Below are 16,854 nucleotides of genomic sequence, written 5' to 3'. Positions count from 1 at the left end.
TTCTGAATTGGTTTGGAAAGTTGCAAGAAGATTCATGGCAGAAGAAATCATTTGGAACTGATGAAAAAGGAGCATTAACTCTCAAAACATTTGAGTCGAGGGTAGCACAGTGCATTGGGCTTTCGATTTTAACCTCTCTCTCTCTAGTATGAAATTGCACTTAGGTTAGTTTAGATTGATTCCCTGCAGTGTGGAAACAGGCCCTTTGGCCCAACAAGTCCACACTGACCCCCCCCCCCCCCCCGAAGAGCAACCTACCCCCCCCTCTTACTAATGCACTTAACACTATGGGCAATTTAGCATGGCCAATTCACCAGACCTGCACATCTTTGGACTGTGGGTGGAAACCGGAGCACCCGGAGGAAACCCACGCAGACACGGGAAGAATGTGTAAACTCCACACAGTCACCCGAGGCTAGAATTGAACCTGGGATCGTGGTGCTGTGATGCAGTACTGCTAACCACTGAGCCACCGTGTCACCCTGTTAATAAGCTGATACACTTCAGTTTCTTCTAATTTCAAAAGATTCGATATGAAATCTTCTAGCCAGTTTTACAGTTCCTAGTGGCCCATGGCAGCACGACACCGTCTCTAATTTACTTTTCTTTTATGTAGACAACATTGGAATGTGAAGCCAACGTCACGCTAGTGCAATGAGGCCTAATCTTCTATGCTCTGACGATACCACAGGAAGTTTTAATTTCATGTAGCTGTACAACACCAGAGTTGAAATTGGTTGTGGGTGTTTTGGACTACCTAAAATGGGAGTGTTAGATTACATGCTACCAGCATCTCTCACTTAGAGCTTGAAATGTAAAAAGCTCTGAGTGCATGTTAAAAGCTGCTTGGGCATGAAATGTAAAACCAGGTACACAATGCTGAGTGAGTCAGGCATCAACTGTAAAGAAAGGACAAATGTTAACCTTTACAAGTATAAACCTTCATTTAACACATTTTTTTAAACTATTGCTGCATGAGCATTTTCAATTCATTGTTTTATTTGTAGTTTTTCAGAGTCTGCATTTGTTTGGTTTTAGGATGCAGTGTATGTTGGTCAACTGGAATTAACTTTGGATGGCAGTACTGTGGATAAAAGTGTCAGCTGTCTGAGATTTAACCAGTCACTTTTTTTATGATAGGCGTTTGACGATTGAGAAGATTGCTGCCCATTTGGCAGATTTTACGCCACGCCTGCAAAGTAACACCAGAGCACTCTACCAATATTGCCCCATTCCTGCCATCAGCTATCCCCAACTAGAGAATGAGCTCTTCTGTAACATCTACTATCTTAAACATCTCTGTGATGCAACACGTTTCCCTGACTGGCCGATAAAAGATCCAGTAAGTTTACTGATATAACTTGTCTCTCAGGATCGATTTCTTTTAAGCAAAATTGGTCAAGATAGTGTCAGAAAACCTTGAAGTATGTTTCTCCATAAAACATTTGCAAATGGGAAACACTCTAGCTATATTGCTTTTGATATAGATTAATGCTTTTTTCATTGGCAGGTTGAAATTGTCATCTTTTAGGGCTTTTATTCCCTTTTTCGCTCCTAAATGTGATGGGTGCAGCCTTGAACTGTCATTGTTTTTGTCACGAAGGCACTTGCTTAATGTTTAGGGATTTCCAGATTTGTAACTTGAACTGTGATGTGTTAAGGTTAGGATGTTATGTGATTGTGGGAATGGTGTTCCCGTATAGCCGAACAGAATAGCAATTTATTGCCACTTGTTGGTCTCATCCCCTTCACACTGGAGATTATGGATTTGAGTGCGATTTGTTTTTATCCTTGGTTTTCCTGTATTTCAATTCTATGTAATTCTGATTTGCACTGAAACATCACTCAAATTTCAGGTGACCAAGCTGATTGATTTTCAAGGAGCAACATCCTATTTTGATCTTATTATTTCTGATCAGATTCCTGTGCAGTTTGTTTCTTACCTAAACCATTTAATGAAATGGTGTAGATATTCTCTTAACACAATAAATCTGCAACTAACATCAAAAGACTTCCACATCCAACCAACTGCTGGCTTATTTAAAAAAAAGCTTGAAGGTCTTATTACAAGTTTTGAATGTTTTAGATATTCTCCATTTTTGTGTGCCTAATTTGATTTGCATAATTCCAAAATCCTGGGGACCATGCCCCCCTCACTTTGTGAATTTATCCCAATGAAAATTGAGTAGTACAGAGGAGCCTCAATTATCCGAACGACACTGGCGGGGCGTATTTTGTTTGGATAATTGCATGTTGGATAACAACAATTTAGCCAAGCATTGGGACCTTGCGATGTTGTTCAGATAATCTGAAATTCGGATAGTCGTGGTTCCTTTGTTTTTTTAAAAATTGCAGTTAGATCTTCCTGTGACGACAGGTTTAAACATCCCAGACTGTACTTGCATTGTTTAGCCTCTCTGAGCAAAAGTAGAAATTGGGTTGGTCCAAATTGATGCTGAAAGGGTGGTGCTGAGAGATGAGGAAATAGCTGAAGAATTTAAGTACTCTGTCCTAGTCTTTACAGTGGAAGACATGAGTAATATCCCAACAATTAAGGAGAGTCGGGGACAGATTTGAATATGGTAACCATTACAAAAGAGTGCTAGAAAAGCTGAAAGGTCTAAAAATCAATAAATTTCCTGGCTCCGATGGGCTACATCCTAGAGTTCTGAAAGAGGTGGCTGAGGAAATAGCAGAGGTGCTGACTGTGATCTTTCAAAAATTACTGGAGTCAGGGAAAGTCCCAGATGATTGGAAATTCGCTGTTGTAACCTTCCTTGCTCAAGAAAGGATCAAGGTAAAAGATGGAAAATTATAGGCCAATTAGCCTAACCTCGGTTGTAAGCAAAATTCTAGAATCCATCATTAAGGATGAAATTTCTAAATTCTTGGAAGTACAGGGTCAGATTAGATTAGAACAAGTCAGCATGGATTTAGTAAAGGGAGGTCATGCCTGACAAACCTGTTGGAATTTTTTGAAGAGGTAACAGGTAGGTTAGACGAGGGAAACCCAGTGGGTGTTGATCTAGTTTTCCAAAAGGCCTTTTGATAAGGTACCTCACGGGAGGCTTCTGAGTAAGGTGAAGGCCCACAATGTTCAAGGTGAGCTACTGGCATGGATTGAGGATTGGCTGTCTGACCGAAGGCAGAGAGTTGGGATAAAAGGTTCTTTTTTGGAATGGCAGTTGGTGATGAGTGGTGTCCTGCAGGGTTCAGTGCTGGGGCCGCAGCTGTTCACTTTATAAGTTAATGATCTGGATGAAGGGACTGGGGGCATTCTGGCAAAGTTTGCCAATAATACGAAGTTAGGCAGACAGCCAGGTTGTACTGAGGTGGTGTGGAGGCTGCAGAAAGATTTTAGACCGTTTTGATTCAGGAATGGCTGGTGAAATTCAACGTGAGCAAGTGCGAGGTCTTGCTTCTTTTGGATTAAAGAATACAGGCATGGACTATTTTTTAAACTGAGAAAATTCATAAAGCCAAAGTACAAAGGGATCTGGGAGTGCTAGTCCAGGATTGTCTAAAGGTGATTTGCAGGTTGGGTCAGTGATTAAGAAAGCAAATGTGATGTTTTTAGATTAGATTAGATTACAGTGTGGAAACAGGCTCTTCGGCCCAACAAGTCCATACCGACCTGCCGAAGCGCAACCCACCCATACCCCTACATTTACCAGGTCTCAGGCGCTGTGAGGCAGCAGTGCTAACCACTGTGCCGCCCATAAATGTTGTCATTTATCTCAAGAGGGTTGGAATATAAAAACAGTGATGTGCTTCTGAGATTTTATAGATGTCTGGTTAGGCCTCATTTAGAATACTTTGTCCAATTTTGGGCCAAACACCTCAGGAAGGACATAATGGCACTGGAGCGTGTCCAGCAGAGATTCACACGGATGATCCCTGGAATGGTAGGCCTAACATATGATCGGCTGAGGATCCTGGGATTGTATTCATTAGAGTTAAGAAGGTTGAGGGGAGATCTAATAGAAACTTACAAGATAATGCATGGCTTAGAAAGGGTGGACCCTGGGAAGTTGTTTCTGTTAGGCGGGGAGACTAGGGCCCGTGGGCATAGCCTTAAAATTAGAAGAGGTGAATTTAGAATGGAAATGAGGCATTTCTTCAACCAGGGAGTGGTGGGCCTGTGGAATTCATTGCCACGGAGTGCAGTGGAGGCTGGGATGTTCGGTGTCTTCAAGGCAAAGATTGATAATTCCTTGCAAGATCAAGAATTTAAGGGCTTGAGTGTGGGTAAGTGGAATTGAAACGCCCATCAGCCATGGTTAAATGTCAGAGTGGACTTGATGGGCCGAATAGCATTGCTTCCACTCCTATGTCTTATGGTCTTATGAACTTTATCCAAAAAAAAACTTCGAAACTGGATAATGTTGGAAAGGTCATCCCTCAGAGCAGTAAATTGCCCAATATTGTCAGGAGATGGAATTTGGTTATCACTAGTGTGAAAGGTTGACCTCTTAGCTGATGGATTAGAGACTAGCAGCAATCAGCTTTAAAAGAACTTCAGGGTTCCCAGTGGTTGTGAATATGGTTTTGTCCTTTTCTACATTAGCTCGCTGCTGACACATAGTTATCCTTTAGATAATCACTTTTGTACTACTTTCAGTTCACAAAATTTAATCTGAACATTGTCATTGCATCCCATCAGTAGTTGGTCATTCTTTCCACAAAACTTTGGTGCCTGTCCATATTTGAGTGATGCACCTTTCCCTCAGTTGTCAATGTGAACCTCTATGATCCCGGATAACTGTTCCATTTTTCACTTCCTTATGCTCCTTGCAGTGTTTTGTTTTGATTTGGATATGACAAAGCGTGTACTCTCTATTGGTTCAAATCAAATTCTCTTAAAATAAGTCAGGCATTTGGTTTGGAAAAGATGATGCATGTCTTTGAACCCATTAACTACTATCTGATGGCGTGGGCATCTGTCCATGGTGAAATCATTATAGTTCTATGTTTTACACCGCAAAGGTGGAGCAACCATTTGTTTGTCTTTGTTCTGCATCAGTAATCAACAGAGTTGGTGGGTGCTATCAAAGTAAACTTGTGTATCCATGTCGTTTAATAGGTCCAATTAAATCCAACATCTCTTACATAGGCAGAAGATTTCAAACAAATGTCATTGGTCAGAGACTGAGACATGGCACTTGGTGTAAGACTGTGACAACTGTGTAGCCAACTTGAAGATGACTGTTTATTGTATGGCAACTCATTACTTAAACTGAACAAAAAAAAATAATCTTTATACTGAATTAGCATGTCCAGATCTTGCCACTTAATGTTTGCAGTGCTTTCTTGAAATTGTTTAATACTTAGAATCAATGATTCTACATAGTCCAGTTACTGCATTATGTCCATTGTACTATATTTAAACAAAACAGTTGCAGATATTTTCTACGTTGGATAATTGGTATTTACCTCTTGAGTTGAATATGCTTTCAATTATCAGTGTCTGTTTGCTTTAACATTACATCAATAGTAATAGAACAAGTCTTGTAGTAAGTGGAGTCAAAATCATCATAAAATATGGGAATTGTGACGATTTGTGTTTGCCTGTGTATTTAGGTAAAGTTGCTTAAAGACACTCTTGATGCTTGGAGAAACGAAGTGGAAAAGAAACCACCTTCGATGTCAGTCGATGACGCATATCAGGTTTTGAACCTTCCAAAAGGACAAGGAATGTGAGTCTTTAGTAGCTGACAAAGCTTTTATTAAATCGGTTAACTTATTTATAAATACTCTTCTAATGGAATGTCTGTTTGCAAAACAGACAATCAAATCCTGCAACATTGCTTTCCATGAATCTAAGAGTCCAAACTAGAGGGCATAGATTTAAGGGGAGAGAGGAAAGATTTGAAAGGGACTCCAGGGGCAACTTTTTCATGTAGAGGGTGGTGCTTATGTGGAATGAGCTGCCAGAGGAAGTGGTGGAGGCTGGTACAAATTACAACATTTTTTAAAAGGCATATGGATGGGTGCATAAATAAGAAATGTTTAGAGGGCTATGGGCCAAATGGGACTAGATTTAGTTTGGGATATCTGGTCAGCATAGACAATTTGGATCAAAGGGTCTGTTTCCATGCTGTACAGGTCTATGACACAAACACAGCTTAGGAATTGTAATTTTGTGTTTGTGAAATGAGCTTCGATTCTAAATTTTTGTTAGATTTGGAGATTTGATGGTGACCAAAAAAGGAACAATTTTGGAAGACTGAATAAAGACTCTTGATTTTTCTGGATGAATATTGTTCATAAGTAACATGTTGTGCCATTAATTTTCTTGCTAGGCATGACGAGAGCAAAATCAGGAAAGCCTACTTCAGACTTGCTCAGAAATATCATCCTGACAAAAATCCTGACGGCCGAGTAAGTCCTGTGTAAAGAATAGAAATAACCTTACACACTGGCCTTGAAAGAATGGTTGCAGTAGCAGGGATGTTTTGCTTTGTATGAAGTGTTGAAATATAATAATCTGAAGTTGGCCAGTGCATTTTATGGATGCTGACTTCGAGTGACGTATAGCCAAGATTTGATTTCTGCTGATCTTGTTCTCCACTTTCAATGTCAGTTCTATTTTTATTTCTAAATGACATTCCTTAAAGATAAATTATTATCACAACACCATGTATTTGTATCAGGTCTTTGACACAGTAAAACATCCCAAGAACCTTCACATCAATCCATGTGAAATGTTAGGGCGGGTATCCAGGAACCTGGTCGAAGTGGTAGGTTTTGAGTAGCATCTTGGAGGAAAGAGAGCTGGAGATATTGAAAAGGAATTCGTGTTTTGGACCTTGGCGATAATAAACTAGTGGCAGCAGAATCGGTAACCGAGTCGGGGTACTGTTTTAGAAATGGTAGAATCTTAAATTTTCTTTCCCTTTGCAATATTAAATGCCTTTTGCATGGTTTGATTTTCAAGGATATCTTTGAAAGAGTGAATAAAGCTTATGAATACTTGTGTACAAAGTCAATTAGAATGGTGGATGGACCTGATCCAGAGAACATTATCCTTATCCTGAAAACGCAGAGCATCCTCTTCAACAGATACAAACAGGGTAAGGACAATTAACATAAGAATTGCAGAAGTTTCTTGGAATAACTTGACAAATGTGATTTCTTCTAGATGGGGTGAATCAGATGTAGGGGAGATGGGGGCAAAAATTGAATACAGACTGGAACATCAAGCCATAATCTTCCATCCATTTTTTAGATGCGGGAGTAGTACTGTATCAGAGTGCAGGAATGTTGCAAGTATTACATCTCTGTTCAAAATGGAGAGAGATAAAACCTGGTCACCACAAGCTAACCAGCCTGGTATAATTGGTGATAAAGCTCTTAAAGACAGTAACCCCAAGAGAGAAAGAGTTTAATTGGTTTGCAAAAATGGGTTAATAAATGAGTCTGCAAGGATTCAGTAAAGTTTGTTATTGTTTTAACTAAATTGATTGAGTTCCTTACAATAATGGGAAAGGTTGAAGTGTACGAGTGTGTGTGTGAGTGCGTGCGTGCTCACCTTGCCATTAACAGTTCATTTTTAAGGACTCCATGTGCTGTGTAAACTAAATGCTGCCTGGTAAACTCCGCAGCAATTGGTTTACTGTTTCACAACTTAAATTGTGTTTATACAGGTTTCAATACACTAGCCCACAGAGTTGATCAAACCCTAACTGATCAGTTGATCATTAGACCATTATCATTAACATAATAGGAGGTGCTCTGGACTTCAGTTTTGTGGAGAAACCCTGAAAAAACTTAGTTGTATTTGGACAGTCTCGGTTAATAGCAGATTTAGTAGAGGTGTTCAGAATTATGATTAGTTTGGATAGAGTTAAGAGAAATAATTTTCTGCAGCAGAAGAGTCAATAACCGGAGGGGACAGCCATAAAAAAAAAAGTCAAATAATTCAGAAGCGTGACAAAAATTCTTTTAATACAGTGACTTATGACTGCTTTCCGCATTTTGAAAAGAGCTTGCTAAAGAAAGATAGCTGATTACTTAAATGAAAAACTCTGCAGAGCTGTGGGAAATGTAAAGGGAATGGGACTAATTGTGTAACACTGTCAAAGCATTTACAGAATGGGATAAATAACCACCTCCATTCTCCATCTATAGCAAGTTGCTCCTGTATAACTGTTCTTAAGTAGATTTTTAATGATATGTACTTTAACAGTTCTTGATTTAATTTTTGCTTTGACCTGCTGTAGTTGATTTCATGTCGAGCTAATTTCAGATGTTTTTGCTACAGTTCAAAGATTTTGAGTATGTAAGAGGATAGAAGACAAGATTGATTTGTTTCTGAATTCCTCCAATGGCTGAATCTAAGTCTTGCTGTACTGAATAGTAATACTTTTCTAAATGCTCCAGCAAGTGCCAGTAGTTTCAAATTTGAAAGTTTCCTGTGGAGGCAAGTCCACAGATAATCCCACTCCGTACCAAAAAGAGCAATTGTTCATGACGAGAGTTAATATACCAGCTTCATCACTTTCTTAATCCACCACACTTCCTCTATTCTAGGTACCCTCTGCTCTTTTCTCCATGCACTCCCACTTCTGTACAGTTAATGGAATATTAGTTATCTTGTAGTTTTGTTTAGAAATAGTTTGTTTTCATTAAAAACCTATCCACAATGATAGCAAAGCACTAACTCCTCCTGTCCAGTCTAATAATCTGTTTTGATTAATTCAGTTGCATGAAACACTAAACAGCTCAAAGGATTTCAGGGAAGTTTCTCAACTTTGTTAGTGTATATCAAGGACTTTTAGCTTTTGAGTTCTGTATAATAGCATTTACACAATTCACATGATCAAAATTTGTGTAGAATAAAAGTAATTCATAGCAATTTAATGAATCTCTCGTACAACGTGTTTTTGAAGTTCTGGATGCTATCATCTGTTCTTCTTGTAGATTTGGAGCCCTATAAGTATGCAGGGTACCCAATGTTGATTAAGACCATTACCATGGAAACTTCGGATGACCAACTATTTAGCAAGGTGTCCTTGTTGCCGGCCTCCACTGAATTGGCTTTCCATACTGTCAATTGCTCAGCATTAAATGCTGAGGAACTTCGTAGAGAGAATGGAATAGAGGTAATATGCGCAATAATAATGTATAATGTGTTTGGGGAAAGCATAAGATTAACTATTTAAAGTTATTCTTGTCATCTGGTACACACATTATAGCAACATTGGAGGAAAGATTTAGCTGATAAACGAATACTGGAAATGTTTAAACCCACTCAGTAATGTTTGTGCTGTAAGGATGGCATATTTTAATTTTGGAAATATGAACGATAACAGAGCTTGGACTTGCAGAGGATGCGTTAGTATTTTTTTTTAAACTTGAAGCAGAAATGGAGCTCTGCGGTGTTCACATTGATTACACAAGGGAATGTAACTGTTTGGAGAATCTGGATTTGATACTTTTGAGAGACTAACTGGCACAAGAAAACTGCCCAGCAGCAGCATTTTAGAATGGCTTCAGATTGAAGTTCTTCAAAGATGTGAGGATTAGTTGCAGTCGTGCCTTTAAAAATCTTTGAACAAGCCAGTGCATATCTTTTGTCAGAGTGGCGAAAACCAGCAGCGGGGATGGAGATGAGGAAATCAATGGAATTGTGGACTGACTGGGTTCAGTTGGTTTCTTCCTAAGGTTTTGATAGGTTGCTAATCCAGTAGTAGATACTTTTTGGGGTTAATTTTCCAAATTCCTTAAATTGAACAAAAGTTTGGTTTGGACTGGAAAGCAGCAAATATAACCCCTCTGCTCCAAAAACTGAGGGAGCAGAAAACTAGAAACTATAGTCCAGGTAACTTGATGCCCATCATGGGAACATGTGTTCAAATTGATCATGAGAGATTACATTGCATGTCAAAAAGCTTAACCTAATTAGGAAGAGGCAGCACAACTTGGTGGAAGGAAAATCAGATTTAACTAATTTATTTTTTGAAGGAGTGGCGTGCTATGGATAAAGTGAAGCCTGCAGATATACTAAGTTTAAATTTTCAGAAGGCATTTGACAAGGTGCCTGACAAAAAGGTGATTTCAGGAAATAAAAGCTCATGGTGTAGGGCATAACACATTAGTTCAGAAAGAAGATTGCCTCATAGAAAACTATGCATTTATGGGTCATTGTCTTACTGTCAGAATGTGACGAGTGGACTTCCACAGGGATCTTTGGGACCTCAATTATATAGAAGACTTTGGAGTTGGGCAGCAAAGACCCGGTAGCTAAATTTGTAGATTCCGTCAAGATAGGTAGCAAAATGTGGTGAAAAAGGCAAGGAAGTCGCATAGGATGTAGGTTGTGTAAGTGGACAAAAATATGACAGGACGTGTATAATGTAGGAAAATGTGAAGTTCATTTTGACAGGAGGAATTAAAAACCGTACTGAAATGAACACCTGTCTAAGTTGTAGATATAGATGGATCTCTGTTTTTGTGCATGAGTCACAGGGTTAGTATGTAGGTTCAGTAAGTGATTAAGGCAGCTATGGGATGTTATCATTTGAAAGGAATCGAACATAAAAGTAAGGTGTAATGCTTTAGTTAGATAGGGTATTAGTGAGATCAAACCTCATTTTGTGTGCAATTTTGGTTTCCTTATTTAAGGAAGAATGTAAATGCATTGATGCAGCATAGACTGGATTGATATCAACTTCCAAATTGTTGCTTTTCCTTTTTCAGGTGCTCCAAGATGGCTTTGCACGCTGCGTGGCAGTGTTAACACAGTCCAGCAAAAAGGGTGATATGGCTGTGGAGGTAAAATTATTAGAATAATATGACTTGAAATTCTCCACTTAAGTCGATGCAGAGCAATTCATATTCTGCCTTTTTTTGTTTTAGGTTTGTGGCCACATCTGTAAATGTTACAGTGTTGCAGCTCAGTTTGAGGAATGCAGGGAAAAAATAACAGAAATGCCAAACATCATAAGAGACCTCTGCAGATTGCTCTATTATGGAAAAGTAGGTACTTTTGCAGTGAGCATGACTAAAAAGAGTTGTCAAATCATTATAGGTTTTCTTAAAAGACCAGTTAAATTATTTGTCTACTACTAGCAAAAAGGAAACCAACAGAATTTGTATCTAAAGTGCAATGTTACATAAATTGCTTTGAATAACCTTCAGTTGATTGAAATGCAGTTGGTAAAATGGCAGTCTTTAAGTTTGCATTTCATGTGCATTTATTTGTGAACAGAGCCTACCACGAGTGGCCATGTTGGCAGTTGAATGTGTTGCTTCCTTTTCTGTGGATTACTGGTTACAAACGCATTTATTCCAAGCTGGTATTCTGTGGCATCTTTTAGTCTACCTCTTCAGTTATGATTACACACTGGAAGAAAGTGGAATTCAAAAGTGTGAAGAAACAAATCAGCAGGTACCAACATTTCAGTATCTGAAATTGGGAAATTTTCTTAACACTTAAGACTCGGGGTAATATTTTTAAGGTGAGAGGAGAGAGATTTTAGGAAAAATGTTTTTTTTTTAACACAGTGGGTCAAGTGGAATGAACTTCCTGAGCAAGTGGTGAATGTGGGCACAGACATCTTGAAAAGAGATTTCGATAAGTAAATGAATAGGAAAGGTTTGGAGGGATATGGACCAGGAGCAGGCAGGATTAGTTTAGTTTGAGATTATGTTCGCCATGGATTGGTTGGACCAAAGGTGCTGTTTGACTCTGACACTTGGGTTTTAATTTCTATGTTGCTCCAATGTTTTGCCCAGATCCGTTTGTATCAGAAGTGGACTTTAAGTGGGCTTATGTTTGTGAAATCAATTGCCTTGTTCTGTTTCTTTTGAACAGGAAGTTTCTAATAGTCTTGCAAAGCTCTGTGTGACTGCACTGAGTCGGTTAGGTGGCTATTTACCAGGTGAAAAGGCAACACCTGAGAATCCTACAATAAGAAAATGTTTGGCAGCTTTGTTATCGCCTTATGTCTCAAGGAGGCTGTCAAAAGATACTCCAGCGGAGGTAATGTTATATCATACTTCAGTCCCCTCCTTTTTATTGTTTTTTTGCTGAGTTCACTTTGTCTACGGCAATGCAATCAATCCAGCATCCCTGAAGGAACAAAACTGTTTTACACAACATTGTAATCTGGAGTGAACTGAATGAAAAGGTGGTGATAGATTAACAAAATGTCTGAAGGGGAGTTGGGTAAATACTTGAGGGGCAAAATTTTCAGGGCTGTGGGGAAAGCACCGGGAAAAGGAACTACAGTAGTGTCCGCCCATCTCGTTCAGATAATCAAGTTTCCACTGTAATTGTGTAGCTCTCAGCGCCAACAAATGAGTAAAACCAGTTGAGGTCAGAGCCATGGATTGCCCTTCGTGATGGTAAATGGAGTTGTGCAAAAAGTACTTCTTCGTGGATGACAGTCGTCTTGGAAAAAGTTTACCTCTCAATCCTTGGGAGACTTCATGTGAAAAGGATTGAAACATTACTATCTTCCTCTCATGTCCAAGAACATGCTTTGTTTCAGATTCTCAAGATGCTCAACAGTAACACTGAGAATCCATATTTAATCTGGAGCAATGGAACACGGGCTGAGCTGCTAGAGTTCCTTGAACGGCAGCAGGAAAGTATGATAAAAAGGGTAAGCCTTTTACTATTATAAAGCAATGAGAAAGATTACTTATTTTTAAATGGCGTATTTAATACAACACCTTGCATTAATCAGGAGAATTGGAACATTAGGTTCTGGATGGATTTGAAGATAAGAATTCTTAAGAATACAATGTTGTAGGAGTTGAAAGCTGCAAGCTTGTTGAATGAATGCTAAAGAGCAGCAGAAGTTTGGATCTGTTTTAAAGTTTGCAAAAGTTGTGAAGTAGGAAGTTGATCAGGAGAGCATTGAGTTGATTCTTGAGGGACCAAAGGCCTAAATAAGGACTTGAGCAGCAGATAAACTAAGGCAGTATTGAAGTTGGAAGTGATGGTTTTTAGAGTAGGTAATCTTGGTGATCGAGAGGATGATTGGATTGGAGGCAAACAAGGATGCTGAGGTTGCAAATAGTCTGGCTCACCTTTTTACAATGGAGAGGGCAGGAGTCGGTGGTGAAGGAATGGAATTAAAGGTGTGCACCACAACAGTTCCTTCAGTGTCCCAGTATTGGAGGAGCAAAAGGTTGGCGGTGACTTACAGTTGATGTTTTAACCAAAATGCATGTTTGCAAAAAGCACTTGTTTTATAAAATGAACATTGATATGATTCTAGAAGCAGCTGCTTCTACACTTTAATGAAGAATTTGAACATTGAAGGGCTGAGATTTTATGCAATTTTGTGAAATATCATCTTCGGGAATAGCTGCTTGCTACAATTCAGCACAATTTCCTTTTTTTTTTAAGCAAAACAGCTTTCACCATATGTTTATTTTTAAATTGCGCATGTTGCATTCTATAACTGCTCTAGTAGATGACACCTTTGGGAATGTCTGATGTTGGTGTTCAATGACTGAAGATCATCACTTTGATCACTTCACCAATTGTTTTGCTCAAATATTAATTTATTTCAAACTAGCTCTCAAAATCTTACCGTAGCTTTATTAACCACTATTGTTTGTAGTCTAATTACATTAATTAGCACTTAACTAATTGTCAGTATTTTGATTTTCTTCAAGGGGGATTGTGATAAAAATTATGGTGCTGAGTTTGTTTTCAGTGAACATGCTAAAGAGCTGATTGTTGGTGAAGTTTTTGTCAGAGTCTACAATGAACAGCCAACGTTTCCATTAGAGGTAAGATCCCAAAAGCTACTTCATTCTGTGGAAATGTGTAGTTTATAGCTTTCAGGAACAAATAACTGGCTAACAGAAAATGAGTTATACAATCCCCGTAGTGTGGAAGCAGGCCATCGAGTCAACACCAACCCTTCAAAGAGCATCCCACCCAAGCCCCCTCTGTAACCCTGCATTCCCCGTTGCTAATCCACCTAAAGTGCACATCTTTGGATTGTGGAAGGAAATTGGAGCACCCGGAGGAAAGCCACGCAAACACAGGGAGAACGTGCAAACTCCTTTCCCCGAGGCTGGAATCAAGCCAGAATCCCTGAATCAGAGGCAGCAGTGCTAACCACTGAGCCACTGTGCCACCTTAGCTTAGAGGTTTGTAAGGCTGGTGAAAATGACAAAGATGAGAAGAAAAGCCAGGGAGGAGCAAATCCAGGGTCACTGGACTCCACGTTAACTCTGCTTTCTTTACATTGATGCTGCCAGTCTCATAGTTTTTCCAGCAATTTCTGTTCTTGTTCTCTTCTGTATTCCAATTCCGATCAGGGATTACTTAGTTCCTTCTGTAACCTATTGTGTTTCACACCTGTACTCATAGTTTGCACCTACAAGTTTTGCTGTGCCCTCATGCTCTTTCTGTAACATTTTATAACACCCATCCTGTTTTGCAAAGACAGTTGTGAAATGCTTATTTAGTACTGCAGCCATACAGTTTTCACACTCTTTCTTTGGTCCTTAATTGGCCCCATATCCCTTTTGCATCTCCTTTTGCTCTGTTTGCTTATACAAGATTTTGTTCCCTTTTTATAATGTTATTGATATTTTCTCAAATATTCTCTGCTTTTATCTCCTTTTTTTTCCAGTGTTCAGCGTAATTTCCTATTGTTGGAACCTAATACCATAAATATCCTCTCCAAGAGCAGCTAATGTTTCTCCTTAGCATTCAATGGTGTGTTACCATCACTGATTTCCCCACTGTTAATATCCTAGGGATTGCCATTGACCACAAACTGAGCTGGAATTGCCATGTAGATATTGTGCCTACAAGGATAGAGCAGATGATGAGCTGGTGCAGGGGAGAAGAGTTCACATTTTTGGATCATTGAAATTTCTTCTGGGGTAGAAGTGACCTGCACAAGAAGGATGGATTGCATTGGAAGGGGACTTGTATACTGGCATGGAGATTTGCTAGAGCTGCTTGGGAGGATTTAAACTAGTAAGGTGGGGCACGGGGTAGTGAGGAAAGAGATCAATCGAAGACTAGTACAGTTTGGAAAAGGAGTGAGTCAGGCAGGCAAGAACAAAGAAGACAGCAAGGTAGGACTGATAAATTAAACTGCGTTCATTTTAATGCAAGAGGCCTATTGGAAGGCAGATGAACTTGGGGCATGGTTAGGAACATGGGATTGGGATATCATAGCAATTACAGAAATGTGGGGGGAGGAAGGAGTGTAATGTTTTTGACAAGGGATAGCCCTTATTGGGATTGTATTATAGCCTCCCCCTCCCCGGGCACACCCACCCACCATCAATGGGAAATGGAGAAACGCATTTGTAAGGAGATCTCGGTTATCTATAAAGATAATAGGGTGGTTATGGTAGGGAATTTTAACTTTCCAAACTTTGACCAGGACTTCCATAGTATTAAGTGTGTACAAAACGATTTTCCGAATCAGTATGTGGGTGTACCTATTAGAGAAGGTGTAAAACTTGACCTACTTTTGGGAAATAAGGGAGGGCAGGTGACTGACGTGACAGTGGGGAAGCACTTTGGGGCCAGCGACCATAATTCTATTAGTTTTAAAGTAGGAATGGAAAAGGATAGACAGATCTAAAAGTTGAAGTTCTAAATTGGAGGAAGGCCAATTTTGACGGTATTAGGCAAGAACTTTCAAAAGTTTGGGGGCAGATATTTGCAGGTAAAGGGACGGCTGGAAAATGGGAAGCCTTCAAAAATGTGATAACGAGAGTCCAGCAACAGTATGTACCTGTTAGGGTGGAAGATAAGGCTGGTTGGTGTAGGGAATATTGGATGACGAGAGAAATTAAGGGTTTGGTTAAGAAAAAGGAGGCAGCATATGTCAGATATAGACAGCAGAGATCGAGTGAATCCTTGGTGTGTACAGGTAGTAGGGAGTATACTTAAGGAAATCAGGAGGGCAAAAATGGGACATGAGAGCACTTTGGCAAATAGGGTTAAGGAGCATCCAAGGAATTCTATATAAGCAGATGACACCAAAATTGAAGGTGTAGTGGAAAGCGAAGAAGGTTACCTCAGAATACAACAAATCTTGATCAGATGGGCCAATGGGCTGAGAAGTGGAAGATGGAGTTAATTTAGATAAATGTGAAGTGCTGCATTTTGGAAAGGCAGGACTTGGACACTTAATGGTCAGGTCCTGGCTAATGTTGCTGAACAAGGAAACGTTTGGAGTGCAGGTTCATAGTTCCTTGACAGTTGAGTCACAGGTAGATAGGATAGTGAAGAAGGCGTTTGGTATACTTTCCTTTATTCATCAGGCCATTGAATATAGGAATTGACAGGTCACGTTGTGACTGTACAGGACATTGGTTAGGCAATTTTGGTCTTCCTCCAATCAGAAGAATGTTGTGAAACTTGAAAGGGTTCAGCAAAGATTTAAAAGGATATTGCCAGGATGGGAGAGGCTGAACAGGCTGGGGCTGTTTTTCCTGGAGTGTTGGAGACTGAGGGGTGACCTTATAGAGATTTATAAAATCATGAGGGGCATGGATTTATACAATCATGAGGGAGGTTGAATGTCTTGTAAAGAGGAAGAAGGAGGCTTACATAAGGTTGAGGAAACGGGGTTCAGACAGAGCAGTGGAGGGATACAGGAAAACCAGAAGGGACCTGAAGAAAGGGATTAGGAGAGCTAAGAGAGGGCATGAAAAATCTTTGGCAGATAGGATCAAGTATAACCCAAAGGCATTTTATGCGTATGTGAGAAACACGAGAATGACGAGAATGAGGGTAGGTCCGATCAAGGACAGTAGTGGGAGACTGTGTATTGAGTCGGAAGAGATAGGAGAGGTCTTGAATGAGTACGTTTCTTCAGTATTTACGAATGAGAGGAACCGTATTGTTGAAGA

At 39.6% G+C, this 16,854-nt stretch overlaps 1 protein-coding gene across 6 annotated transcripts in view; it reads left to right on the top strand.

The window, feature by feature from the left end:
• LOC122564494 (dnaJ homolog subfamily C member 13) overlaps window positions 1-16,854 on the top strand; it is a 150,592-nt gene that overhangs the window by 95,327 nt on the left and 38,411 nt on the right. For all 6 annotated transcript variants that reach the window (XM_043719456.1, XM_043719454.1, XM_043719455.1 and 3 more), the window contains exons 34-44: window positions 1,141-1,342; window positions 5,581-5,696; window positions 6,303-6,381; window positions 6,938-7,073; window positions 8,923-9,104; window positions 10,702-10,776; window positions 10,861-10,980; window positions 11,213-11,392; window positions 11,819-11,986; window positions 12,498-12,611; window positions 13,636-13,752. In XM_043719456.1, the coding sequence (XP_043575391.1) occupies window positions 1,141-1,342; window positions 5,581-5,696; window positions 6,303-6,381; window positions 6,938-7,073; window positions 8,923-9,104; window positions 10,702-10,776; window positions 10,861-10,980; window positions 11,213-11,392; window positions 11,819-11,986; window positions 12,498-12,611; window positions 13,636-13,752 (1,489 nt within the window). The remainder of the gene's footprint in view (window positions 1-1,140; window positions 1,343-5,580; window positions 5,697-6,302; window positions 6,382-6,937; window positions 7,074-8,922; window positions 9,105-10,701; window positions 10,777-10,860; window positions 10,981-11,212; window positions 11,393-11,818; window positions 11,987-12,497; window positions 12,612-13,635; window positions 13,753-16,854) is intronic.

The sequence above is a fragment of the Chiloscyllium plagiosum genome, chromosome 29 (assembly GCF_004010195.1).
Source record: "Chiloscyllium plagiosum isolate BGI_BamShark_2017 chromosome 29, ASM401019v2, whole genome shotgun sequence".
NCBI lineage: Eukaryota > Metazoa > Chordata > Chondrichthyes > Orectolobiformes > Hemiscylliidae > Chiloscyllium > Chiloscyllium plagiosum.
This window is presented reverse-complemented; position numbering and strand designations above follow the sequence as displayed.